At 43.8% G+C, this 25,979-nt stretch overlaps 1 protein-coding gene across 1 annotated transcript in view; it reads left to right on the top strand.

Moving 5' to 3' along the window:
* The window catches only part of TRPM1 (transient receptor potential cation channel subfamily M member 1), a gene marked incomplete at its 3' end in the record, with an annotated part of 136,051 nt that overhangs the window by 67,118 nt on the left and 42,954 nt on the right, over positions 1-25,979 (top strand). The window contains exons 3-13 of the mRNA XM_081227301.1: positions 2,751-2,946; positions 5,503-5,716; positions 6,348-6,472; positions 7,886-8,057; positions 11,877-12,051; positions 12,485-12,608; positions 13,970-14,042; positions 14,712-14,812; positions 22,000-22,173; positions 23,266-23,400; positions 24,148-24,198. Of these exons, the coding sequence (XP_081083427.1) occupies positions 2,751-2,946; positions 5,503-5,716; positions 6,348-6,472; positions 7,886-8,057; positions 11,877-12,051; positions 12,485-12,608; positions 13,970-14,042; positions 14,712-14,812; positions 22,000-22,173; positions 23,266-23,400; positions 24,148-24,198 (1,540 nt within the window). The remainder of the gene's footprint in view (positions 1-2,750; positions 2,947-5,502; positions 5,717-6,347; positions 6,473-7,885; positions 8,058-11,876; positions 12,052-12,484; positions 12,609-13,969; positions 14,043-14,711; positions 14,813-21,999; positions 22,174-23,265; positions 23,401-24,147; positions 24,199-25,979) is intronic.

The raw sequence follows: 25,979 nt of genomic DNA, 5'->3' as shown, positions 1-25,979 counted from the left end.
AAGATGCAGACAGCCTCAGGGGAGAGGCGCTGTCCTCCACTCACTCATTTGAGTTTTCACAAGCAGATGGACCCACACTTTCCTCTTAGACTTAGTGAGATCAAGGAGATGAGGGCTTTAGACAGATTTCCAGGGTATCTTCTGGCCTCTTTGTTAGAGTTCCTAATGTTATAACACACTGGGAAGAGAAGGACAAACTAAACCTGAAAGAAAGAAAAGGGAGGAAATAATAGAAAATAGAATGGGAGTTAATGAAATAGAAAATCTTAAAACGATAGAGAAACATCAATGAAATTAAAAGCTTGTTCTTGGAAAAGAGCCACAAAATTGACAAACCTTTAGTTAGATTGATGAAGAAAGAGAGAAGACTTAAAATACTAGAATCAGAAATGAAGAGACATTACTACCAATCTTACAGAAATAGAAATGAGTATAAAGGAACACTATGACCTGTATACCAATGACAATAAGTTAGATAACTTAGATGAAATGGACAAATTCCTAGAAAGCACAAACTGCCAAAATGATTCAAGAGGAAATGCATAATCTGAAGAAACCTATAAGAAGTGAAGAGGCAGGATTAGTCATCAAACATTACCTACAAAGAAAAGCTTAGGTCCAGAGGGCTTCACGGCTGAATTTTACCAAATATTTAAAGAAGAATTGATACCAATTCTTCCCAAGCTCTTTCAAAAAATAGAAGATGAGAGAGCACTTCCCAACTCATTTTATGAGGCCAGTACTACCTTGATATTAAAACCAAAGACAGCACAAGAAAGGGCAACTACAGATTAATATCTCTTGTGAATATGGATGCAGAAATCTTGAACAAATACTATCAAACCAAATCCAGCAACATATAAAATGAAACACCTCATAACCAACTGGGATTTATCCCAGGAATGCAAGCTTGCTTTCACAGCAGAAAATCAATTAATGCAATACATCACATTCATAGAATAAAAAACAAAAATCACATGATCATCTCAACTGACACCAAGAAAGTGTTTGACAAAATCCAACACCTTTTTACAATTTAAAAAAAAAAAAAACAGAAAACTAGGACTAGAAGAGAACTTTCTCAACCTGATAAAGGGCTTCTGTGAAAAATCCATGGCTAACATCATACTTAGTGGTGAAAGATCGGATGCTTGCCCCTAACATCAGAGACAAGACAAGGATGTTCACTCTTACCACTTCTATTAAAATTTTACTAGAGGTTCTAACCAAGGCAATTAGGTAAGAGAAAGAAATAAAAGGCACCCGTATTGGAAAGGAAGAAGTAAAACTATCTCTATCGGCACATGACATAATCTTGTATATAGAAAATCCTAAGGAATCACTAAAAAGCTATTATAACTACTAAAGAAGTTCAGCAAGTTTGCAGCATACAAAATCAATATACAAAAATCATATATATTTCTATAAGCTTGCAATGAACAATATGAAAATGAAACTAACAGAACAATTCCATACACAATAGTATCAAAAAGAATTAGACACTTAGGGATAAACTTAACAAAAGAATTGCAAAATTTATATCTGAGGGGCTTCTCTGGTGGTCCAGTGGTTAGGACTCACTGCCATGGGCCCAGGCTCAATCCCTGGTTGGGGAACTAAGATCCCACAAGCCACGTGGCATGACCAAAAATAAACAAAAAACAAAACTTATATCTGAAAATTATAAAACATTGTTGAAAGAAATTAATGACAATCTAAATAATTGGGAAAACATTCCATGTTCATGGATTGGAAGACTTAACATGGTTAAGATGGCAATATTCCCAAAATGACCTACAGATTGGAAGCAATCTCTATCAGAATTCCATCTGACTTCTTTCTAGAAATTGACAAACTGATTGATATGGAACTGCAAGGGACACAGAATAGCCAAAATAATCTAATAAAAAAGAACAAAGTAGGAGGACTCACTTTACCTGATTTCAAAACTTACTACAGACCTACACTAATCAAAGTAGTATGGTACTGGAGTAAGGGTAGACATACAGATCAATGGAATAGAACTGAGAGTCCAGAAAGAAACCCATTCATCTATAACCAATTGATATTTCAGCAAGGTTGCTTAAACCAATGGGGAAAGATTAGTCTCTTCATCAAATGGTGCTGAAACACCTGGACATCAAAGGAATGGATTTAAGTCCCTACCTCACACGGTATATAAAAATTAACTCAAAATCTATCAAATATCAGATGTAAGAGCTAAAACTATAAAACTCTTAAACAAAAACATAGGAGTAAATCTTCATGACCTTGGATTTGGTAAATGATTCTTTGAAATGACACCAAAAGTATGAGCAGCAAAAGCAGCAAAACAAATATACTTTCAACGTTACTTGTGTAGAGAAATGTTTTACATTTCTCTAGCAACGGAATAATTCAATAATATTGAAAAATATTGCAGGTCAGCTCTGCATGGGGGAGTGTGATTGTCCTTTGTCACAGAATATTCAGTGATTGATGGCCATAGTCATGTTGTCAAGACACCAAAAAGACTAAAAATGTGTTCAATAGGGAAGGGCAACCATCCAACGTGTTTAGAATAGTCTGGTATTTATACTTTTCTGGTATGGAAATAGATATGCATTGATTATCTGGAAAAGGACATCATAAGGGGCATTTCTGTCTCCAGTAAAGCTGGATAAGGAAGGTGTTAGGCTGCTTCTGTTCAGGTTAACTCATCTTAAGGAGGAAAATGTTATAGAAAGACTGAGCTTTGCCTTTGTTTTCAGGTGTTGCTGTGGCCAGCTCACCAACCAGCATATCCCCCCTCTGCCGAGTGTAACAGCCAGCAAAAATGGAGAGGAGAACAAGCAGGTGGAGACTCAGCCCGAAAAATGGTCTGTTGGCAAACACACCCAGAGCTACCCAACAGATTCCTACGGGATTCTCGAATTCCAGGGTGGTGGATACTCCAATAAAGCCATGGTAAGAGGGGCCTTGGGAAGGGATGCCACTGAGCCGCAGCTTCCATCAGAGGCCCAGCCTCTCAGCCTCCCAGACTGCAGACACCTGGGTCTTCTTTCAGGGGTGTGGCTCTATCTTCTTAGAGTTTTCAATGCAAAGAAAGGAAATATATCCACACACTCGAGTTTTTAGCCATGAGATTTGGAAACTGGGCGCTATGATAAAGAACACACAGTATGCTTTAAATCCGTACCAAGACTGTGAATTCACACATCACAGTCCAGCCCCACTCTACAAAGATACCACACCATCTCCAGTGATGAGAGACGAATTATGTTATTTGTTTTTTAGGGTTGTTTGGGGCTTTGTTTTGTTTTTTCTCACAGTGGACATTTACCACCCCCTTACATGGGTTAGGAGTTTCTGGAAATATTTCCCTCTGAAGTCCACACACAGCCTCTCTGGGCTTGCATTCAGCTGGCCCAAGAAGACGGAGACCCTTCACATTTGCATGTAAACAGGGAATGCCCTCTGCCTTTCTAATGAGCCCTGCCAAGACGGGAGGCGTCAGCACTGTGATCCCTTTCAGCTCATTCTGAATAATGCTCTCACGTGCCCAGTGAGACCAGTTTTGCAATTTCATTCTGTTTCACCGGCCCAACATCATTGTTCCAATAAAATTCAGTTGTGTTCCAAAGACCACAACGTAAGGTCTTCCGGAAGGGCACCCTGCCTACTGGCCTGGACACAAAGAGGCTGTTCACAGGGGCCAAGGCATCTGCTCATTAACCTCTTTTTCACCTTGAGGGGAAGGTCCAGCCCCGAGGTTGGCCATTGATCCCCATTCCCAGCACCCACTCCCTCCTCATCGTCCTGGCCAACCTCTGGAGCCACATTCTAGCTGAGCCAGCTATGGAATTTTTTGAAAAATTTTTTATTGGAGTATAGTTGATTTACAATGTTGTGTTAGTTTCTGCTGTACAGAAAACGGAATCAGTTATACATAGACATATATCCACTCTTTTTTAGATTCTTTTCCCATACAGTCATTACAGAGTGTTGAGTAGAGTTCCCTGTGATATACAGTAGGCCCTTATTATCAATAGTTATCTATTTTTTATATAGTAGTGTGTGTGTGTAAATCCCAATCTTCCAATTTATCCCTCCCCCACCTTTCCCCCATGGTAGTCATAAGTTTGTTTTCTACACCTGTGACTCTATTTCTGTAAATAAGTTCATTTGTACCATTTTTTTTTAGATTCCACATATAAGTGATGTCATATGATATTTGTCTTTCTGTCTGACTTAGTTCACGCAGTATGACAATCTCTAGGTCCATCCATGTTGCTGCAAATGGCATTTTTTCGTTCTTTTTTATGGCTGAGTAATATTCCATGTATGTATATGTGTGTGTGTGTGTGTGTGTGTGTGTACCACATCTTCTTTATCCATTCATCTGTTCACAGCAGACAGGTTGTTTCCATGTCTTGGCTACTGTAAATAGTGCTGCAATGAACTTTGGGGTGCATGTATCTTTCCAGCTTTGGAATTGATGCCTTCAAGATTAGGGTTGCCATTGGATAAGGTGAACAATATTTATTCTATTTTGGAACATGTTTGACTTTTGATTGCATCTAAAGTGTATATAATTTCAGGTAATTCTGAACTGTGATTTACCTGTGGATTGGGATATAGCCCAACAATAACTAATTGTTAAGAAGCTTTACCTAAAAGTACATAAATTCATAAGTTGCTCTAAATTTTTTGTAAACCTGGCAGGTATATTTCCTAGAAGCTTCAAAAGAGCAAAAAGTATCCAGAGATAAAATCAAACAGGAGTAATTTCTGTGTTCCTAAGAATGCTAGACACATTGAAGAAATATTTCAAATTTTGTTTAGAACTATAAATGGTCTTTGCTTTCAAATTTTAAAATGTGTTTCCTTTAAACTTCAGTTTTATTTTCTACAAATTTGTTTCTACCAATTTCCTACAAATTTGTTAATTTGGAGACATTTGCGCATATATGCATGTGTGTGACTGAACATAATTTTTAATGAACTCATTAAATAACTAAAATAAATCTTTGCTAATATTACTATATTTCATTATTGGAAATTTTCAGGATTCCTTTTACTCTCAGTATTAACTATTATCATTATAGAAGTTCTGACTCCATGAAAATTAGCTGGGAACTTTGATAAAATAAATCATCCTAAGGCAATGAAAAAAAAAAAAAGACTAAGGTTGCTAGGTAAAATACAACAGATAAACAATGGATGATTTTTTAGTATAAATGCATCCCAAATATTGCAGGGGCCATAATTATACTAAAACATTTTTCATTGTTCATATAAAATTCAAGTTTACCTGTGCATTCTCTACTTTTAATCGCTATATCTGGGAACCCTCCAGAGTTCCCTTCCATCGTTTGGCCACAGACTCACACAGAGGGCCCCAGAACCCCATGGGAGAGAAAGCCAGGCGGCTGTTGCTTGGACAGAAACAGTAGCCTTGTTCCCTGTGACCCAAGAGTCAAATCGAAGAACGAGTGTTGAGGGTCACACCCTCTTTTGCAGTATATCCGGGTCTCCTATGACACGAAGCCAGACTCACTGCTTCATCTCATGGTGAGAGACTGGCAGCTGGAACTCCCCAAGCTCTTAATATCCGTGCATGGAGGCCTCCAGAACTTTGAGATGCAGCCCAAGCTGAAGCAGGTCTTTGGGAAAGGTCTGATCAAGGCTGCTGTGACCACTGGGGCCTGGATCTTCACTGGGGGCGTCAGCACAGGTAAGTGCAGGCTGTATCCCTTGCTGCAAATGTACAAACCCAGAGCTCATCGTGGTTCCCAAAGAGCTTTTGGATAATTATGATAAAAAAACAGAAGATACTGCATTCTGATAATATTTATGGCAGAATGAAATGTTTATTCGGTAGCTGGTTTTTTATTTCGGTATGATCATGATAATGGTCAACATTTCTGGCACCTACTATGTGTCATTCTTTGAAGTGAGCCCTGTACAAGCCTCATTTTCACTGAGGCTTCTGACAATCCTTTCCCGCTCACATGAGGAAGGACAGACACTGAGGCCCAGAGAGGTTGAGGAACATGGCAGGCCATCTGACTCTCAACTTTAGCTGAATGCAGCCAAGGCCTGCTAAAGAGACCCCTCGTACTTCCATCCTTAGGTCTTAGAAACTTGTAAAGACAATTCCTGCACAGTTGCTTTGGTTTCTGTTTTTGTTTTCCCTTTTCTGGGAGCCAATGCAGGATGACTAGCTATGATGAGCTCAGACTTTCAGTGTCTTAACCCTGTTCTGTAGGAAATGGAGTGGTTAAGAGCTGGGGTCCCTGAAGTTCATGAATAGTGGTTTGATGGGAAGTAAGGGTCCTACAGATATGACTTATGGCCTCTCACAGGTGTCATCAGCCACGTGGGGGATGCCTTGAAAGACCACTCCTCCAAGTCCAGAGGCCGGGTTTGTGCTATAGGAATTGCTCCCTGGGGCATCGTGGAGAATAAAGAAGATCTAGTTGGAAGGGATGTAAGTATTTTCTCCCCAGAAATGGGCAATTTTCAAAAATCAAAGTCTTTGTTTTAATGTCATTGTAGATTTCACCTGCAGGTGTAGGAGATAATAAAGCAAGGTCCCATATAGCCTTTATCCTTTCCCCAAAAGTAAGAACTTGCAAAACTACGATACAAGATCGAAACCAGGATAATTGATATCAATTTAGTCAAGATGCAGAACATATACTAGGAGCCCTCATGTTGCCCTTTTCATTCATTCGTTTTTTTATTGAAGTATAGTTGATTTACAATGTTGTGTTAATTTCTGCTGTACAGCAAAGTGATTCAGTTGCATATATATATGCATATATATATATGTATATACACACATATACACACACATATACATTGCATATGTGTGTGTGTGTATATATATATATACACATATATATATATATATATACATATATATATATATATATATATATATATATACACACACACACACACACACATTGTTTCTTTCCATATTCTTTTCCATTATGGTTTACCATAGGACATTGAATATACTTCCCTGTGCTATACCGTAAGACCTTGTTTCATGTTGCCCTTCAATATCCATACCCAATTCCCTCCTGCTTCCACTCCTGCCTTAACCCTGGGAACCACTCATCTGCCCTTCATCCTACAGTTGTATCATTTCAAGAATGTTAGGTAAGTGGGATCGTACGGTATGTAACCTTTGAGGGCTGGCTTTTTCCTTGCCACTTAATTCTCTGGAGATCCATCCAAATGGTTGCATGTATCAATAGTTTACACCTTTTTATTGTTGAGTGGGGTCCCACCGTATGGATGTACCATTTATCTGTTGAAGGCTATCTGGGTTGTTTCTAGTTTGGCTACTGCACATGAAGCTGCCATAAACTTTTGTGTACAGGATTTTGTATTCATGTAAGTTTTCCTCTCTCTGCAATAAGTGCCCGGGAGTGTACTTGCTGGGTCATCATGATCTGTTGGGTTGTCATGATCTAAAATAATTTTTTCTAATTTGATATAAAAATTTACAAAAAAAAATCCTTCAATAGAGAGGCTAGGGAAGCGAGAGGAGGTTGAAGTGCACAATTAGGTGACACTGTCGCTCCACATCCATATATTCTTTTTTTTTTTTTTTTTTTTTTTTTGGTACGCGGGCCTCTCACTGTTGTGGCCTCTCGCATTGCGGAGCACAGGCTCCGGACGCGCAGCTCAGCGGCCATGGCTCACGGGCCCAGCCGCTCCACGGCATGTGGGATCTTCCCGGACCGGGTCACGAACCCGTGTCCCCTGCATCGGCAGGCGGACTCTCAACCACTGCGCCACCAGGGAAGCCCCACATCCATATATTCTTGCTTCTCCTGTCTTACTGTCCAAGTTTTGCAGCTCTGACCTGTGCTGTGCATTTCGTCAGGTGACACGGGTGTACCAGACTATGTCCAACCCCCTGAGTAAGCTCTCTGTGCTCAACAACTCGCACACGCACTTCATCCTGGCTGACAATGGCACCCTGGGCAAGTACGGTGCTGAGGTGATGCTGAGAAGGCAGCTGGAGAAGCACATCTCTCTGCAGAAGATCAACACAAGTAAGTTCTGGCCATGGCCACTGGGCTGCCGCTGCTGCCCTGAAAACCAGGCTGGAAGAGAGAGCACCCGAGGGTATTTAGAGCCTTCACCTTGACTCTTCTTTGACCATCAGGAGATGACTTAGCAAGACCCTTTCTCTTAGCCACCTACCAAATCACTGAGCTGCGCTCTGATGCTTTGTCTCAAGTTCATGAGGAGAGTGGACCCGAGAAACAGCCCCACAGCTATTTTCATGGTGGTGGCATCTTCCGCCACGTTGCCAGGGGTTCTCATTCCTTGTAATGATTATAGTTAGTCTTTAAAATTTTATTGGAGCCTAGCTGATTTATACTGAATGCTGTGTTAATTTCTTCTGTACAGCAAAGTGACTGAGTTATACATACATATATTCTTTTTCACATTCTTTCCATTATGTTTTATTCCAGGATATTGAATATAGTTCCCTGTGCTATACTGTAGGACCTTGTTGTTTATCCATCCTATTGATAATGGTTTCCCTCTGCTAATCCCAAACTTTTAAAATGTCTGAACAGGAAACACATTTGTCACTCAAAGGCTTAGTATGATTCCTTCTATCAACTACATGCTCTGAGTTCATTAAATTAAATATCTCAGTAGCTCTGAGTCTCTCACCAGAGATGGGCCAGGTGGGGAAGCCTCTGGAGAGGCCTGCAGGAGCTGGCTGCTCCCAACAGGCCCCCCCGCCTCCATGCTGGTCCAGGGGGGCACACCCTGCAGGGGAGCTGCCGCTGTCAGGAGGATGCTGAGGTCAAGCTAGGGAGAAAGGAATGGACCTCAGTCAGATGAAATGATCATAACAACTGGTTAGAATTAAAATAACTGGTGTCATCTCTTGGGGCATGTTCATAAGTCAGTGATTCTTACTGTCAAGCAATTGCTGAATGATCTTAAAGAGTATTTTTTGTAACCATTACTGGTAAGATTGCGAAAGACAGTCTAGGCCTGGGAAATGGTCATTTGAAAGCATAATTAAAGGGTCTGTGAGACTGCCACGTGGTTAGAATGACGGCCTGCCATGAGAAGTGGTGGGTTTCTGAGTATCAGCTCCCTGGCTGATGGTTCTCACATTTTCGCTGTCTTGGCCATGTGCACGTTCACACCAACCAGCCTCCCCTGGCCATGTGACCTGTGGGCTTCCCTTTGTCATCCTTTGCCTAGGGTTCTGAGTGGGGCAGGGACAGCAAAGGGGTGCTCAGTTGTCACCTCCCACGGCACAGAGTTTCAGGGGTCCAGCCTAAACCACAAAGAACCAGTTCTCCTCTGTTTCTAGAAAAGAAGGTGATTTGGCCACTGGAGTCCCGAAGATCTCAAATATCAAGCCTTGCTGGGGTTGGAAATCTCAAGGGCAGGGTCCATGTCATCTTGGTCTATTTCTCCAGCATCTCTTGGCCAGGTGCCTGCCTGACACAAAGCAGACCATCAATACATAGCTGCTGAAATGAACCTAACTGAGATTATTCTGGTAGGAGATGGAAAAGTTGTTCAAAATATTTAAGAGCTCCTGACTATAGAAATGCATCGTGGAAGCAAACCAGAAACTCTGAATTTCCCCACTTGAAATTCTTAGACCTTCTCCTAACTGTGCTGGCAGATTTTATCCAAAGGCCTTCAGAATTGTGAGACCAAGGACACATCTCCTATTCACCATCTATTAATGTTGATCAAATAACTCCCGTCACAACTAATGGATACCTGGTAAAACATGCTCAGAATATAATCTGTTTTAGCCAGTTTGGGGTAAAACTGTGAAGTAGGCAAATTTGTCTTGATGCCAAAATATTGGCTCTCTGTACACCAATGCCGAAATGAGATATGGAAATAGAGTTTTGGAGGAGAATTGAAAGAGTAGCTTTATTCTTTGCCGGGCAAAGAGGAAACACAGCAGGCTAGTGCCTCAAGAACTGTGCCCCCTTCCTGGGGAATAGGGAGAGGTTTTATAGCCCAGGGCTTGCGGTCTGGGGTAGGTGATAAGGCTCAAAGTAATGAAGGTCTTGCATTTCTTTTCTTCTGCAAATTTACAGCCAAAGCGGTTGTCAGGCAGCTCAGCAACCAGGTCTGGTGTCCCTGAAGTTATTGGCCCATGACCTTCTTTCTGAAATGAAGAGTGTTACAAGGGAGTGTAGGGGGAGAAGAAATGCCAAGTGCAGAGTGCAATTCACATGGAGTCAGAGGGTAATTAGTTTTATGAAGGATAAGTCTAGCTACAAGTGTTTGTTAGTAGTACCAGCTAAAAATATAACCAAGATCACTTAACTCTTTCAGACCTGTTTATGCTGTTTCCCCAGCCTGTTCACTGTTTCCTTGTTTTCCTTTTCTATCAGAAAAGTCTTATTTCTATGTTTGCTGCAAGAGTCTCTGCTGCTCCTTCACTCCCACTATGTCCCCCTGCCCTGGAATCCTGGGTTCTTGGGTTGCTCTTGTCACCTCCTGCTTCCCAGAGCCCTCCCTTCGGGTTGTGCCACCAAAAGCCAGCTCGTCCTACCGTGTTTCCAAAGAGTCCTACCATCGCATAGAGACAGAGGGAGGACTCTGGGTACAAGGCGTTAACTGGTGGACCAATGATGGTCCACAGATTTGCCCTCCTGGATAACTCACTGCCTATTCCAGCCCCTGGAGGCCGAATCAACACCTACTACAACACTGCATATTTACACACCACTTGAGGTTGACAAGGACCTTGATAGCTGAACAGTTTCTTATACTTTATATCTACTGCTCTTTTAGGAGGTAGAGGAGGCCCTGTGATGATTCACCTCTTACGGATGGTTCCCTGCACTTCAGGGTGGCTTGGTGATTGGCCCCGTGTTGTAAGGCTAATACGTGTGAGGCCAGGCGTTGAACAGAGTTCTCCTATCGCTGGTCCAGACACCTTTCGCTGTGTCATTCTTGAAGGGACAGCCATCCAGAGTGCGAACTTCACCTGGGGCAAGGCAGCAGGGAGGTATTCTTTTAGCAAGAAGAATCTCCCGGGTTTCTCACATCTCACCTTGAGGTAGTCCGTAAGCCAGTTGAGTGATACATGGAGTTGAACCACATATGTTTTGGAAAGTTTGTAATTTAAAGGCTCTGCTTTTTCCATTAAGGCTATAATATGGGGTTTGAATAAAAGGATGTAAACAGTCCTCACATCCTGAGTTCCTTCAAGTCTCCTGGTGGACGCTAACTCCATATAAGCATACTTCCAGGCCTAAAGGTTTTCCTCTTCACCATGTTTCAGGAATTAGAGTGAGGGCTCTTGAGACAGGCTGGGACCTGGGACCCCTTGCTGCAGTGCTGCAATGCTTGCACATGGACACACCCCTCCACAAGCAACAAAATACTAAGAAACTGTATGGGACTAAAAATAACTGCTTTCATGCAGGCAGCTGGGGCAAATTCTGGACCTAAAACATACAAAGAGACCAAAAAAGCCAACGGCCATTTTTGAAGAGCCTGGAGCAAAAACAGGGTGTCCGGAGCAAAAGCAGGGTACTGCGCATGCCCCCTGCACACAACACCACCTAAGGGGTGGGCAAAACGCCTAAGCCACCCCTCCGGCCTGACCCATGGACACACCCCTACCCTCACCCCATATAAGCAACAAGCTTGCCCCCCCTCAGGGAGCAAGCAAACAAGGGAGCCTGTTGTTTGTTCCCGCTTCCCGCTGCTGTAGCAGGGGCCCCAATAAAGCCTTGCCTGAATTTCTTGTCTGGCTTCTGGCCAATTTCTATTGATTGGGGAAGACCAAGAACCCTGGTCAGTAACACTCAGATGGGGCCATGACCGTGGTCTGAAGGTGGATGTGGTGTGTGTTGCAGGACTGGGGCAGGGTGTGCCCGTCGTGGGCCTCGTGGTGGAAGGGGGCCCGAACGTGGTTTCCATGGTCCTGGAGTATCTCCGAGAAGAGCCTCCCGTCCCCGTGGTGGTCTGCGATGGCAGTGGCCGGGCCTCGGACATCCTGTCTTTTGCACACAAGTACTCTGAAGAAGGAGGGTAAGATCTCTGATATGTTACAAAGGGTGGGGTTTTGAATGCCTTCTTGTTAGGCCCAGAGGAAATCATGATCCATTTAGCTGTTCCAAAAATGTAAAAGAAGGAAGACTTACTAGCCCTCCTCTCCCACTTCCCAAGGTCAGCAAGTGAGGGAGCTCTGAGGAGCGTGGTGTTTCTTACGGATTCTTTCTCAGGAGGGAAGATGCTCTCTCCCAACTGCATTTTCCCTTGTAAGTTTTTCAACAAGCCTGGAATTTAGGACAAGTGTGAACACAGTTTTTGACTATAGTCCTTTTGGGTCTGCTATCCTGGGATATCCTCCAATGATAAAGTTTCAAATCAAAGATACCAGATGGGCATAGAGATGTCTGACTTATTCACGTACAGATTTCACCTGTGTTGTTTTCATCTTTTTCCCATTTCCTTCAAACAGGATAATCAATGACTCCCTCAGAGACCAGCTTCTAGTTACCATTCAGAAAACATTTAATTACAACAAGACACAATCACATCGTCTCTTTGTGATGGTCATGGAGTGCATGAAAAAGAAAGAACTTGTAAGTGTCTTGAGTTGACTTCCCAAGTGCTCCACAGAGAGAATCATGTCTCCTTTCTAATTCTGCCCATGTGTGCAGGATGGAGTAGTTCCTATTTCCATTCACCCTTTTCCAAGAGGCATTTTACAGATCCTGACCCAACTGGTGGTTCTGTCCATGTGCGGGAAGCAGGCTAAGCACAGGCAGATTCTCTTCGGAAGAGGGACATGGGTACTTCAAATCTTGTAAATGTCAGGGCACTTCAGGCCACATCCCACAATTCTGAGGTTCATGATATCAATCAGATACAAAGCATCAAGGAGTGGCATATACCATGCTTTCAGGTGTACTTACAAAATTCTACCAAATACACTCATTTTCTCCCTCTCTTTGCCTCCTTAATTACGCTTATAAGGAAGAGGCACTCTTGTTGCACAGAAGACAGACTCTTCGAAATTCTAAATCTACAAGTTTCCTACAGATATATCAAATCTGAGTAGAGATGACTTTGTCATCTTCAATAGCCATTTAGATATTGACGTGTACATCCTGCATGAGCTCCCTCAGCTCCAGATGGGGTAAAGAATAAAATAAGATCCAGGCAAGGATTCCAAATCAGGACGAGCAATGCTGTTCTTTCTGAATCAGAAGCACCTGGTGTAAAATCATGTCGCTCTCGGGATTGCTGCATTAACGTCAGACTCTGTGATCCTTTTTATTTATTTATTTATTCATTTATTTTAACATCTTTATTGGAGTCTAATTGCTTTACAGTGTTGTGTTAGTTTCTGCTGTATAACAAAGTGAATCAGCTATATGTATACATATATCCCCATATCCCCTCCCTCTTGCGTCTCCCTCCCACCTTCCCTATCCCACCCCTCTAGGTGATCACAAAACACTGAGCTGATCTCCTTGTGCTAAGCAGCTGCTGCCCACTAGCTGTCTATTTTACATTTGGTAGTGTATATATGTCAATGCTCCTGTCTCACTTCGTCCCAGCTTATCCTTGCCCCTCCCCGTGTCCTCAAGTCCATTCTCTACATCTGTGTATTTATTCCTGTCCTGCCCCTAGGTTCATCAGAACCATTATTTTTTAGATTCCATATATATGTGTTAGCATACGGTATTTGTTTTTCTCTTTCTGACTTACTTCACTCTGTATGACAGACTCTCGGTCCATCCACCTCACTGCAAATAACTCAATTTCATTTCTTTTTATGGCTGAGTAATATTCCATTGTATACATGTGCCACATCTTCTTTATCCATTCATCTGTCGCGCCAGATCTTGTTTGTGGTCCTTTTTAAGCAATTCCCCAATTCTCCCTCTTGTTTTCCACTTTGCTTTACTCAGTCTTTTCACGATTAATCTGTTTTCAGGTCACTGTGTTTAGAATGGGTTCCGAGGGTCAGCAAGACATCGAAATGGCAATTTTAACCGCCCTGCTGAAAGGTGAGCTCTCAGGAAACTGCCACTCCTGTCCTTTCGTGCTGGCCTCCCTGGAGCTCTGCGTGTGGCTGGGAAACCCCTCCCCCCTCCTCCCGCCGGGAACTGTGTCTGCTGGGGATGGAACCCTGAGCCCGCCAGGCTGCCTAGAAATTATCTCAGGGTAAAGCCGTGGTAAAACGATCGGGCTCGAAAGGGTTTCTTGGGAGGGGGACTTTTCTTGGCGGGCCAATGGACCATGATGGGCTGAAGTCAACAACCAGTTTCCCTCTGTAACTAGCTCAGTACAGGTTTGAACACACACAGGGTAAGCGTGAAACTATTTTTCATTTGCGACCCCTGCATCTCGCAGTTCTCTGTCCAATTTCCCCGGCCCACTCCTAACGACAGCTGCCACCTGGCTGCTCATGGGGTCACCTCTCTGCTCCACTGGGAAGGGGAGGGGGCTGGAGGAAAGGGGCGGGGGTCACCATCAGGCTGGCTGCTTGTTAGTGCTGAGCTGGTCCTCGGCTTTGGGGCCTGAGTGATCCCTCAGGGGCCAGAGAAAAGGCAGCCGTGCTTATTTCCAGGCTGATGCTGAGCCAGCCCGGGGAAGCCTGTGTTCCCCACCCAGCCCCTGTCACCCCCAGGCGACCCAGGCGTGGAGTGAGCAGTGCCCCATCTCTTGCCTTCCAGGCACAAATGCATCGGCTCGGGACCAGCTGAGCTTGGCGCTGGCTTGGAACCGCGTGGACATAGCTCGGAGCCAGATCTTTGTCTTTGGGCCCCGCTGGCCGGTGAAACTAAGTGTTTTTCAATTCATACCATTTGTCATGACTTTGTACAGAGGATGCATTAATATGTCCTCCCTTGTGTCGTGGATCTCAGGAAGTTATCTGGGCTTTCTGATGACCTGATGTCTAATCTTTAGGATTATTAGGAAATGTTGCTGTTTCAGTTCAAAGAACCAGCAAGAAGTAAGAGCTCCTAGCACTAACTTCAGATTCAAACCAGTGCTCCTGAAGAAAGAGCACTAAATATTTCATCACTGCTGGTGAACATGGGTTTTTACCCTTTTAAAGAAAAAGAAGAAAGAAAATAGCTCATTAAAGTGAAATACAATGATTGCATTGAAAGCATTGATTTTTCAAATTATGTTCCGTGAAACCCCGGAGGCCTAGGGGACTCTGTGAGTGTGACCTCTGTGTATAGTCTTTGGGATGTGGTGTGTGTGTGTGTGTGTGTGTGGTTTGGTGTATTGTGTGTGTGTATCTGTGTGTAGCACGTGTGTAGGTTGTTAAATGTGTGTGTGGATGTGTGGTGTGTGATTGTGCTATGGTCTACCGTGCGTGTGGTATATGTCCATGGGATCTGTGTGTGTGTGTGGTTGTACGTGGGTGTGGTGTGGTGTGTGTGGGGTGATGAGAGCTTTTAGCCTCCCACTCCTTCAATCAAAGCAGCTTCTTTACAGACTTGTGGTTGCCAAGGGGAAGGGGTGTGGGGGAGGGATGGATTGGGAGGTTGGGATTAGCAGATGCAAACTATTATATATAGAATGGATGGACAACAAGGTCTTACTGTATAGCAAGGGGAACTATATTCAATATCCTGGGGTAAACCATAATGGAAAAGAATATGAAAAAGATTTTATATATATATATATATATGTTTATAACTGTATAGCAGAAATTAACATTGTAAGTCAAATATACTTCAATTTTTTAAATTAATTTTTTTAAAAAAGCAGCTTCTTTGATGGGTTTTGTAGATTGGGACTCAGGGTAAATTTTTGTTTGCAAAACAGGCTCTGCTGCTTCAAAAGGAGTTTGGAATATCTAGCGGGTTCATGTCGGACTTTAAAAACCATATTTCTCAAAACAGGCCTGGTATATCCCTGCAAAAGGCATTTCATTTTTCACAGTCACCCTTTATTTAATTAGCGTGAAGAATTTAAGGAATCAGATGAGTGTATTAAAGGAATAAGATACAGGGTTGGGGGGTGTGGTTTGTGCATGTTGTTTACTGAACTACGCAAATTAAGAAGAATAGCACAACACCTTAAATATTTTAATTCTTTTTGAATCTCCTGGTTTTAACACTCTTGATAAAGGACTTGAGAGCAAAGTGAATTGCTCCATGAATGGTTATGAGGCAGCTTGCTGTGGCAGAGAATCTAAAGATTCCAGAAAGGATTGCAAAAAAGGGCTCTGTCATGAGCTCCTGAGACCAGTTACTCAGTAAGAGGGATTCTGGCTTTTGTTTGCTTTTTTTCTTTTCGAGCGGCAGCTTTCTGAGGACGCGGTCCTGAGTCAGCCACACAGAGTGGGCCAGGCTTTCAAGATTACAGAAGGGACCTGACCCAGGGAACGGGCCACACATGCAGGCCCTACCTGGCCTGAAGCAACGGCCTTCGTCCGTCTTCTTGTTACAAAAGCAATAAGTAATTTCCAGAAAGCGTAGAAAATACAGACAGGCAAGATGAAGGAAACAATCACTCATGACTGCCCCCCCATAGAAAAATTCAGCAATACCGTATGTATTTTATAATTTCATTTTTTCACTCTTATGTTGGCATTAAATATTCTCCAACCTCCTTTTTCACATTGCTTAGTGTTTTTTGCTTTCTATTATCCAGTGGATGCATATATATGGTTTGAAAAGCAAATAACAGAGCAGAGTGTACCGTGAAAAACGGAGCCCTCACACCCCACCTCCCAAAGGCACTCAACTGTCCCCGTGTTCTGGTTTCCTGACGGTGGCCTCTGTTCGTTGACATAACACGTTTTATCACTTTCTCGATTAATCACGTGTAGATGTGTCTTTCAATTCTCCACTTGGAAAGAGAAGGAAGTAGCTCGCTTGCCCTGCCTGCTCCGCCCCTCCTGTGTTTGATGCCTGTATGTTTAATTCTCTTATTGGTTATCATGATAGCTTTGAACCATCAACTTGCTTCATCAACGTTAGGCTCCCACGTTGTAAAATGAGGAAATTAGTGGCTCTACACATCACCTTCCTTTCCCTACATCGTCAATGTTCCTACTTGGGTCAACCTCATCTTCTACAGGATGGAGATGGTTGATGTTTACACGTCGTTCTGTAATCCTCACTCACGTCTGTTTATGTCTCACTCTTTAATCATCACATTTTCATAGTGGTCCTTTTTATTTTTATTTTTTTACCTGGATATTTATTTTTATTTTTTAACTGGGTATTTGCTTCCAGTTCTTGACTGAGAACAATGAATTATGTTGCTGTGTACATTTATGTGCAGGTCTTATGTGGACGTATGTTTCCATTTCTCTTCAGTCGATAGCTAGGAATGGATTTTCCAGGTAGATGGAAAATGTATGTTTACCTTTTTAAGAAACTGCGTGTCTGTTTTCCAAGGCAGCTGTAGCATTTTACATTCCCACCAGCAATGTAAGGAGAGTTTCTCTATGTCCTTGCCAATATTTGGTATTGACAGATTTTTTTTTTAATTTTAACTATTCTAGTGATATGTAGTAGTATCTCATTATGGTGTTTATTTATTTATGATCAGATATATACATATATTTGTGTGTGTGTGTGTGGTACGCGGGCCTCTCACTGTTGTGGCCTCTCCCATTGCGGAGCACAGGCTGCAGACGCGCAGGCTCAGCGGCCATGGCTCACGGGCCCAGCCGCTCCGTGGCACGTGGGATCTTCCCGGACCGGGGCACGAACCCGTGTCCCCTGCATCGGCAGGCGGACTCTCAACCACTGCGCCACCAGGGAAGCCCGATCAGATATATTTTTAACCTCAATAAAGGAGGGACAAGCTTCAAATAAATTTCTAATGTAATTCTCATTTAAGACATGCATATTTTTTCTTTTTTAAAAAATTGAAGTAGAGTTGATTTACAATGTTGTGTTAGTTTCAGGTGTACGGCACATATATAATTCAGTTATTATGTATATAATCTTTTTCAGATTCTTATCCATTAAAGCTTATTATAAGATATTGAACCTTGTTCCCTGTGCTACACAGTAGGTCCTCATTGTTTATATTTTTTAATTTTTAATTGAGATATAATTGATGTATGATCTATTAGTTTCAGGTGTACAAAGTAAAGATTCGATATTTGTATGAATTATGAAATGATCACTACAATAAGTCTAGTGAACATCCCTCACCACACACAGTTACAGTGTTTTCTCTTGTAATAAGAACTTTTAAGATCTACTCTCTTAGCACCTTTCAAATACACAATACAGTATTATTAGCTGTAGTCGCCATGCTGTACATTGCATCCCAAGACATTTATTGTATAACTGGATGTTTGTATCTTTTCACCATCTTCATCCGCTTCGCCCACCCGCACCCTGCATACTAGGTCTTTATGTTGATTCTAAAAATGGAGAAACCAGAAGACTTTACTGTGATTCTGTACAGAGTGTTCACTGCTGAACCTAACATTATGGCTGAACTCAAAGAGAAAGAAAGGTAGCCCTGGGTCAATCACCTGGGCCACACAAAGGAAAATACAACAAGCATCAAGGTTTCTACAGTCCATCCACTGTTTAAAGTTATGGGACCTTTGAGTTTCCTTCATATTTGGACCATGACTTATTTGAATAGCTAGATGTTTGCTTTCCCTTGCATTTCCAAATTGATTCTCTTTTTTCTTCATAGCATATGCCTCACATCATTAAGACGATCTATTCTTTTAATTATTACTGTCCACTGAGTGCAATTCCCTTTCTTCTTGTAGAATCTTTCAAAGCCTCGTGTTTCTCCGGATGCTCTCAAAGTTTGCTGTGCAGCTGACCACATCAGACCTCCCTGCAGTGTGTTCTCAGACAGGCTCATTTCTTTCCACACTCCATGTCTTCCTCTCTCTCAGATTTCTTTTTCATTTTGCTGCAGTAGATCTTCAAGTAATTTTTTTCATGAACATGTGTGGGAAGATAACCATTCTCTGTCTTTACACGTCTGAAAACACTCTGCCACACACCAGGCTCATGGTTGCCATGTGATCCTCCTCCAGTTATGATGAACAACTGTCTTCTCTCAGATGTAGTTTGAGGTCTGCTCTTTATCTTCAGTGTTTAGAAATTTCACAAGGACATGTGTTCTATTTCAAACAAATGAGAATGAAATGTACAGAGACAGCAAACTCAAGGACTCATATGGCCACTCATGTGGCCATTCATTCTGCTTGGCTGTCAGAGGCCCCTTTATGATAAAGACCCAAGTCTTTCCCCAGATGTGTGAAATTTTCTTCTACCGCTTCTTTGAGTATCTCAGCCTTCATTTTCTCTCTTTCTCTTCCTCTGGAATTCCTATAAGTTAAGCAAATGTTGGTCCCCTTGGGCTGATCCTCCATTTTATCATTTGTCTCTCTATCATTTTGCTGTAGGTTTTTGGAAATTGCAACTTTTTCCTTAGCAATTTTTTGTGCTATTTTTTTAAATGTAGGCAATCCTATTTTTGATGTCTGAGAAAGCTTTCTTGTTTTCTGATGGTTCCATTTTCATGTCAGCCTGTTTTCATCTCATGAATGCAATATCTGAGGATACAAATTGTATTTTTTTTAAGTCCTCTCCTGTTCCCTGAATTATCTCTATTTTCTCCCTGGTCAGCTGTTCCCATTGTTCATTTTGTCCTTTTCTGTTGCAGATCCTTGCTTGCCTATCCCCATTTCAGAGTGAGGGATGGGACTGAATAATTAGTATAAGGAGCCTATTTTACAAATAGGTTTTTCTCCTCCCTGGGAGGACTGACCAAGAGTTCCCCATTTAGGAGGGGGTGTCTACTGAACAGCTTTTCTTTGCCCTCTGCAGATTGGAGCAGGCTGGTGTGGCGCTGGACCTCCCTATGCAGACCCTCCTTTTTTTTTTTTAACATCTTTATTGGAGTATAATTGCTTTACAATTGTGTGTTAGTTTCTGCTTTATAATAAAATGAATCAGCTATACATATACATATATCCCATATCGCTTCCCTCTTGTGTCTCCCTTCCACCCTCTCTATCCCACCCCTCTAAGTGGTCATGAAGCACCGAGCTGATCTCCCTGTGCTATGCGGCTGCTTCCCACTAGCTATCTATTTTACATTTGGTAGTGTATATATGTCAATGCCACTCTCACTTTGTCCCAGCTTACCCTTCCCCCTCCCCATGTCCTCAAGTCCATTCTCTACGTCTGCATCTTTATTCCTGTCCTGCCCCTAGGTTCTTCATAATCCTTTTTTTTTTTTAGATTCCATATATATGGTTAGCATATGGTATTTGTTTTTCTTATTCTGACTTACTTCACTCTGTATGACAGACTCTAGGTCCATCCACTTCACTACAAATAACTCAATTTTGTTTCTTTTTATGGCTGAGTAATATTCCATTGTATATAATGTGCCACATCTTCTTTATCCATTCATCCGATGATGGACACTTAGGTTGTTTCCAGCTCCGGGCTATTGTAAATAGAGCTGCAGTGAACATTGTGGTACATGCCTCTTTTTGAATTATGGTTTTCTCAGGGTATATGCCTAGTAGTGGGATTGCTGGGTCATATGGTAGTTCTATTTCTAGTTTTTTAAGGAACCTCCATACTGTTCTCCAAATTGGCTGTATCAATTTACATCCCCACCAACAGTGCAAGGACCCGCCCAGTTCTTCAGCAGACATTCTTCCAGGTTCTGCCTGGGGTGAAGCCCAGGAGGAGAGTTGCTCTGCACCCACCCACTGGGGAGGGGGCGTGACCTACGAGAGGGGGTGGGTGGTCTCCTGCTCTGTAGACAGTCCTTTACTAATCACCATGCTTTCTACCCACCATTAACTCTCCCTCTTTGGAAATCTGGTCCCACCTCCACCATTACCCCCACATTACTCATCCTGGGCTTCAGCTGCCTCGCCACAGCTTTAACTACCCAACAGCATTTCCAGAAACATCTCAATGGCTCTGGTCTGCCTCTTCTCCCTGAAATGAATTTTTCTTTTCCATAGTCCTCTGTTTCCTGCTGTCATTTCCATGGGAAGAGAGGGAAAGCAGGAAACACGAGATCAAGACCACAACCTGGAACCAAAAGTCCTTCTTTGTCTCCCCCACAATCAAGTATACGGTCTCTCAGGTCTTCCTTTAATAGTTGAAGTTCTCCATCAACTATGTGCCTATGACTCTGTAGTCTTTCTGGAATTCTTTTTTAATTTGTTTATTTTATTTATTTATTTTTGGTTGCATTGGGTCTTCACTGCTGCGCGTGGACTTTCTCTTGTTGCGGCGAGCGGGGGTTACTCTTGGTTGTGGTGTGCAGGCTTCTCATTGCAGTGGCTTCTCTTTGATGTGGAGCATGGGTTCTAGGCATGTGGGCTTCCATAGTTGTGGCTCACAGGCTCTAGAGCTCAGGCTCAGTAGCTGTGGCGCACGGGCTTAGTCGCTCCATGGCATGTGGGATCTTCCCGGACCAGGGCTCAAACCTGTGTCCCCTGCATTGGCAGGCAGGTTCTTAACCACTGCACCACCAGGGAAGCCCTGACCCCTTCACAATTGTCTTCTCTGGTCTTCATCAGCTGCCACAGACACTTCTCTTTGGCGCCTTTAAGCTTACCTCTCAGCACCCTTTCCTTTGGGCAAAAACACACTCAGTCAAAACTTGAGCCACTTTAAGTACATGAGTGCACTTCATCAAGCATATAATTAGCAGACGGTCACGAAATCAGGAGCTTCTCCATCAGGCAGCCAGGCCTGCAGCAGCTGAGTGTGTGTGCGTGTGTGTAGTCACAAGTATGTGTGCCTGCGTGCATGTCTGTGCATGGGTGCTCATGTTTGCACCAGTGTGTGTGCATGTGTATCTGTGTGTGCACCTGTGTGTGCATGTGCACCTGTATGTGGGTGCATGTGTACCTATGTGTGTGCATGTGTGTGTGAGCATGTGCATGCAGAGGGGAGGGGCAGTCCGTGCACTTGTCCTGGGACATGGGTCGGCTTTAATCCCTTTCCCAACTCTGCCTGCTGTGGACTGCAGCCCCTGGGAAGTCTGGCCCCCCCAACGGATAGCAAGGCCATGGAGAAGGAGAAGAAGCCACCCACAGCGACCACCAAGGGGGGCAGAGGAAAAGGAAAAGGCAAGAAGAAAGGGAAGGTGAAAGAGGAGGTGGAGGAAGAAACTGACCCCCGGAAGCTCGAGCTGCTGAACTGGGTACGTGGGACGTGTCTGCTCCCGTTTCCCAGGCTCCTGGGGACCTCGGAGCCAGTCACCCTCCTCCAGGGAAGGGGGCAGTTCTTACTGCCTCTGCCCCAGCCCCACCCGGGGCCCCGAGCCCAGGAGGCAGTGATGAAGCATTGATGGGACAGTGTCAATATTTCAAATGGCTGGCAGGATGTCACAAATGCCAGAAGGTCCTGCTTTGGGGGAGAATGAAGTCACTCACAGGGGAGGCCCGGGCCACCTTGCCCACCAGTGCCTCTCTCCGCCTGAAGACATGTGGATGTTTGTTGCGTGGAAACACGGGAAAGAAATCAATCGTGAATAAATGCAGCTCAGGGACAAAAGATGGAGCCTGTGATAGGGATGCATGGGTAACTGCAGTCGGCTGGGCTGGGAGGCTGAGACACGTAGCACCTGTGGTTCTGGCCTTGCTGCTGTCAGGACACAGCAAGACAGGGTGCTGGGCCTCTGTGGTGCCCTGTGACTGGCATCATTGCGGTCACTCACCCCGGTGGCCCATGGCATGCCCACAGGGGGTAGTTCTCAGTCAAACAAATTCTCTCCAGCAAAACCTCACGTTACATTGAGCGCTGCAGGTTCGACCATTGTTGAAGGGTAGAGACATAAATGATAACTAATAGTAGATAAAATGTTACAGTCTACCACCTCAAAAAAACATTGTATATGGAGATCCGAGCTTGGAGACTCAAGCACTGATTGCAGTTTTATTTTGAATTTCCTTCTCATGTTTACATTACAAGAAAAGCTAATCAACTCTATTTTAATTTTTTTTAAAAACCTGATAACTAGAGAGCAACACCAGTTTGGCTGTCATTTTGAACATTTTTCACTTTGTATTAAATGTATCCTTCTGTGATGCTTTGATAGGACACCTAGGGACAAAGTGAGAAGGAAGGAGGGGGCAATGGGGCGTGTTTGCTCAGGACCAAAAGTAAAGAGAGCCTTGTTCAGGATGCTCTGGGCCTGGGGGCCTGAAGAGCCTTTCTGAGAGCTTCCAGGGTCCCCTTTCCAGTGTCCCTGTCCCTCCTGAGGCACTCATGCCCCTCTCCTGGGCTCGCACAGGTGAATGCTCTGGAGCAGGCCATGTTGGACGCACTGGTCTTAGACCGAGTGGACTTCGTGAAGCTCCTGATTGAAAACGGAGTCAACATGCAGCATTTTCTCACCATCCCAAGGCTGGAAGAGCTTTATAACACCGTGAGTGGTCCAGAAGGGGGGAGGGCGGAGGGGAGCTAGCCCTGGGGATGCAAGAATGCACTTGGAGGAGCATCCCCATCCGAACACGGCTTCAGCGGGAGACCCATCGTTTAAGGACGACTGCTCTCACCTGACACGCGGGCTCAGTGGATGGTCCCCTCTTCACCCACCTCCACCAGGCTAGCCAGCACCCCCGTCTGTAGCATTAACTCAGGGGTGGTGCACGAGGACAAGTTTATACAAAGAAAGAATCCAGCCCCCGGGGTCATTAGCAGAGTGAAAAGATCCCGGGGTGAGCAGTCGTTTGTTTCTGGGGACTCCCACTTTTTATGAGGCTTTGGTGAAAAATGGAAAACTGAGTTTGCACAGCAAGGAGCTCCTGATATTAGAATGAAAGTGTTTGGATGAAAACCTCTTGGCTTGTATTATTACCACGTGAATTTTGAGAATGTACCTTTCCTTCCCCATTCTAAAATTTTAAGCAGCAGAAGTGGTCCTGGGTGGTTGCTTGCTAAAGCTTGATGAACTGTTAAGAAAATAGAGTACATCCTAAGATGCTCTTTAAAATAATGCAATAAAAGGCATTTAACATATTTTTGAACATGTGGGATACTTCTTACCCATGACCAGTCCTAGTCCTGTCTTGTAAAAGACACAGGACTTCATTAATTCTATAAAGTAGAGTTGGATTTTACTCCAAAAGTTGAACAGAAAAACATATTGAATATGGCTGAATGTTTCTTTCAGAGACTGGGTCCACCAAACACACTTCATTTGCTGGTGAGGGATGTAAAAAAGGTCAGTCTCCTCTTTCATAGTCCTTTACCTGTTGATGTCTTTTAATGAGACATTTTTTTAACATCTTTATTGAAGTATAATTGCTTTACAATGGTGTGTTAGTTTCTGCTGTATAACAAAGTGAATCAGTTATACATATACATATGTTCCCATATCTCTTCCCTCTTGCATCTCCCTCCCTCCCACCCTCCCTATCCCACCCCTCTAGGTGGTCACAAAGTACCAAGCTGATCTCCCTGTGCTATGCGGCTGCTTCCCACTAGCTATCTATTTTACATTTGGTAGTGTATATATGTCCATGCCACTCTCTCGCTTTGTCCCAGCTTACCCTCCCCCCTCCCCATGTCCTCAAGTCCATTCTCTAGTAGGTCTGTCTGTGTCTTAATGAGACATTTTTTAAAGCAATTTTTAAAATTTCCAAATGTGTTGTCATCTTATTGGAGGCATAAGAAGTCATGAATTCTTCTGTCCATGAAAAGAGTTTACTTTTAAAAAATGTCATCTTCTTTAAATGAAATGTTCATCCCACACACAATGGACTCACGCTGCATGACTGTTTGACAGTGGGTTGGCCCCATCACCAAGGCAGGAGCGCCAGCCAAGGGGTGGGCTCCTCACTGCTGCCCAGAGCCCCCACGCTCTGCGTGTTTCAGATCTTCCCCTCACCCCTTCACTGTGCCTCTTTCCAGAAGTCCTAGCAGGATGGGCCTCCTGTCATTCTGTGTGTCCTGTGCAGCAGTTCTTGGCTGTTTCTGTTTCCTCCTTAGTAAGTGATAGATGCTTTCCCCCATCCCCAGCGCTGCTAATGCCTTAGAGTCTGCCTTCTTATAGGATCCCATCCACTCCCTGTTCTGTCCTGGTGTTTCTTGGGTCCTATCACCACAGGCTGGAGGGTCAGACCAGGTTAACGCAGCACAATTCATTCGGCCAGAATGCAGTCCCTGGCATGCAGAGCGCAGGACGTGTACTCACGTTCTGAGCAGGAGGATGTAATGCAAAGGAGAGAAGAGGGCCTTCAGCCAGAGTCCCAGATAGGCTGGTCAGACTTCATACAAATATCTAATTCTGCTAATGTGAGAATTTGGCTTTTACTATGCACACTCATTGGATCAGAGCAGAATCGGTGGATCTGGGAACCAAGAGAGACCAGTGAGTGCCCTTGTTTCCCACTTTCCCAGATTTCTTAGATTCAGAAGCACGAACATTCAAAAGCCACAGCTACTCAAGTGTAGACTCAACCACGTCTCACCTAAGTGGCTTCGAGCATCCTCCTCCCACCCTCCCTGGACACAGGACGCCCCCACTTAAAAGCCTCCACGTCTCATGAAATTCAAGCTCCTGCTAAGAAACTTGCCCCCACTGGGCCTATCACATACCCACCACGTGTTCTGTCCCGGGGCCATGCCCGTCTCCCCTGCCCACTCCTACCTCCACGGGAAGCCCTTTCTCACCCTCCCACCTGCCCACCCTAGCAGAGTGGGGGCCTGAACATGCTGCTGCATCGGGACTGAGGGTGGCTTGGCCCTTTTCTCCCCAAACAGCAAGCTCCCCAAGGCAGGGCTGTATCTCCTTATCCCCTCATCTGGAATCCCCGACTTGGTCAAGGTTCACGGTAGGGGCTGAACAAACTTGCAATGGCTGAGTGAAGGATTCAGTCCTCATGTACAGGGAGGACATTTGGAAGGTGTAGCCTCCATGGGACGGAGCCCAGGTTTGTACCATCATTTCAGCCAGAGAAAATTAACCAAGCAGGAAACAGCACATAGCAAAACATCCTTATA

The sequence above is a fragment of the Mesoplodon bidens genome (genome assembly GCF_964165515.1).
Source record: "Mesoplodon bidens genome assembly, chromosome: 3".
NCBI lineage: Eukaryota > Metazoa > Chordata > Mammalia > Artiodactyla > Ziphiidae > Mesoplodon > Mesoplodon bidens.
Note: the sequence above shows the minus strand (reverse complement) of the source record. Positions and strands in the feature narration are given on the sequence as shown.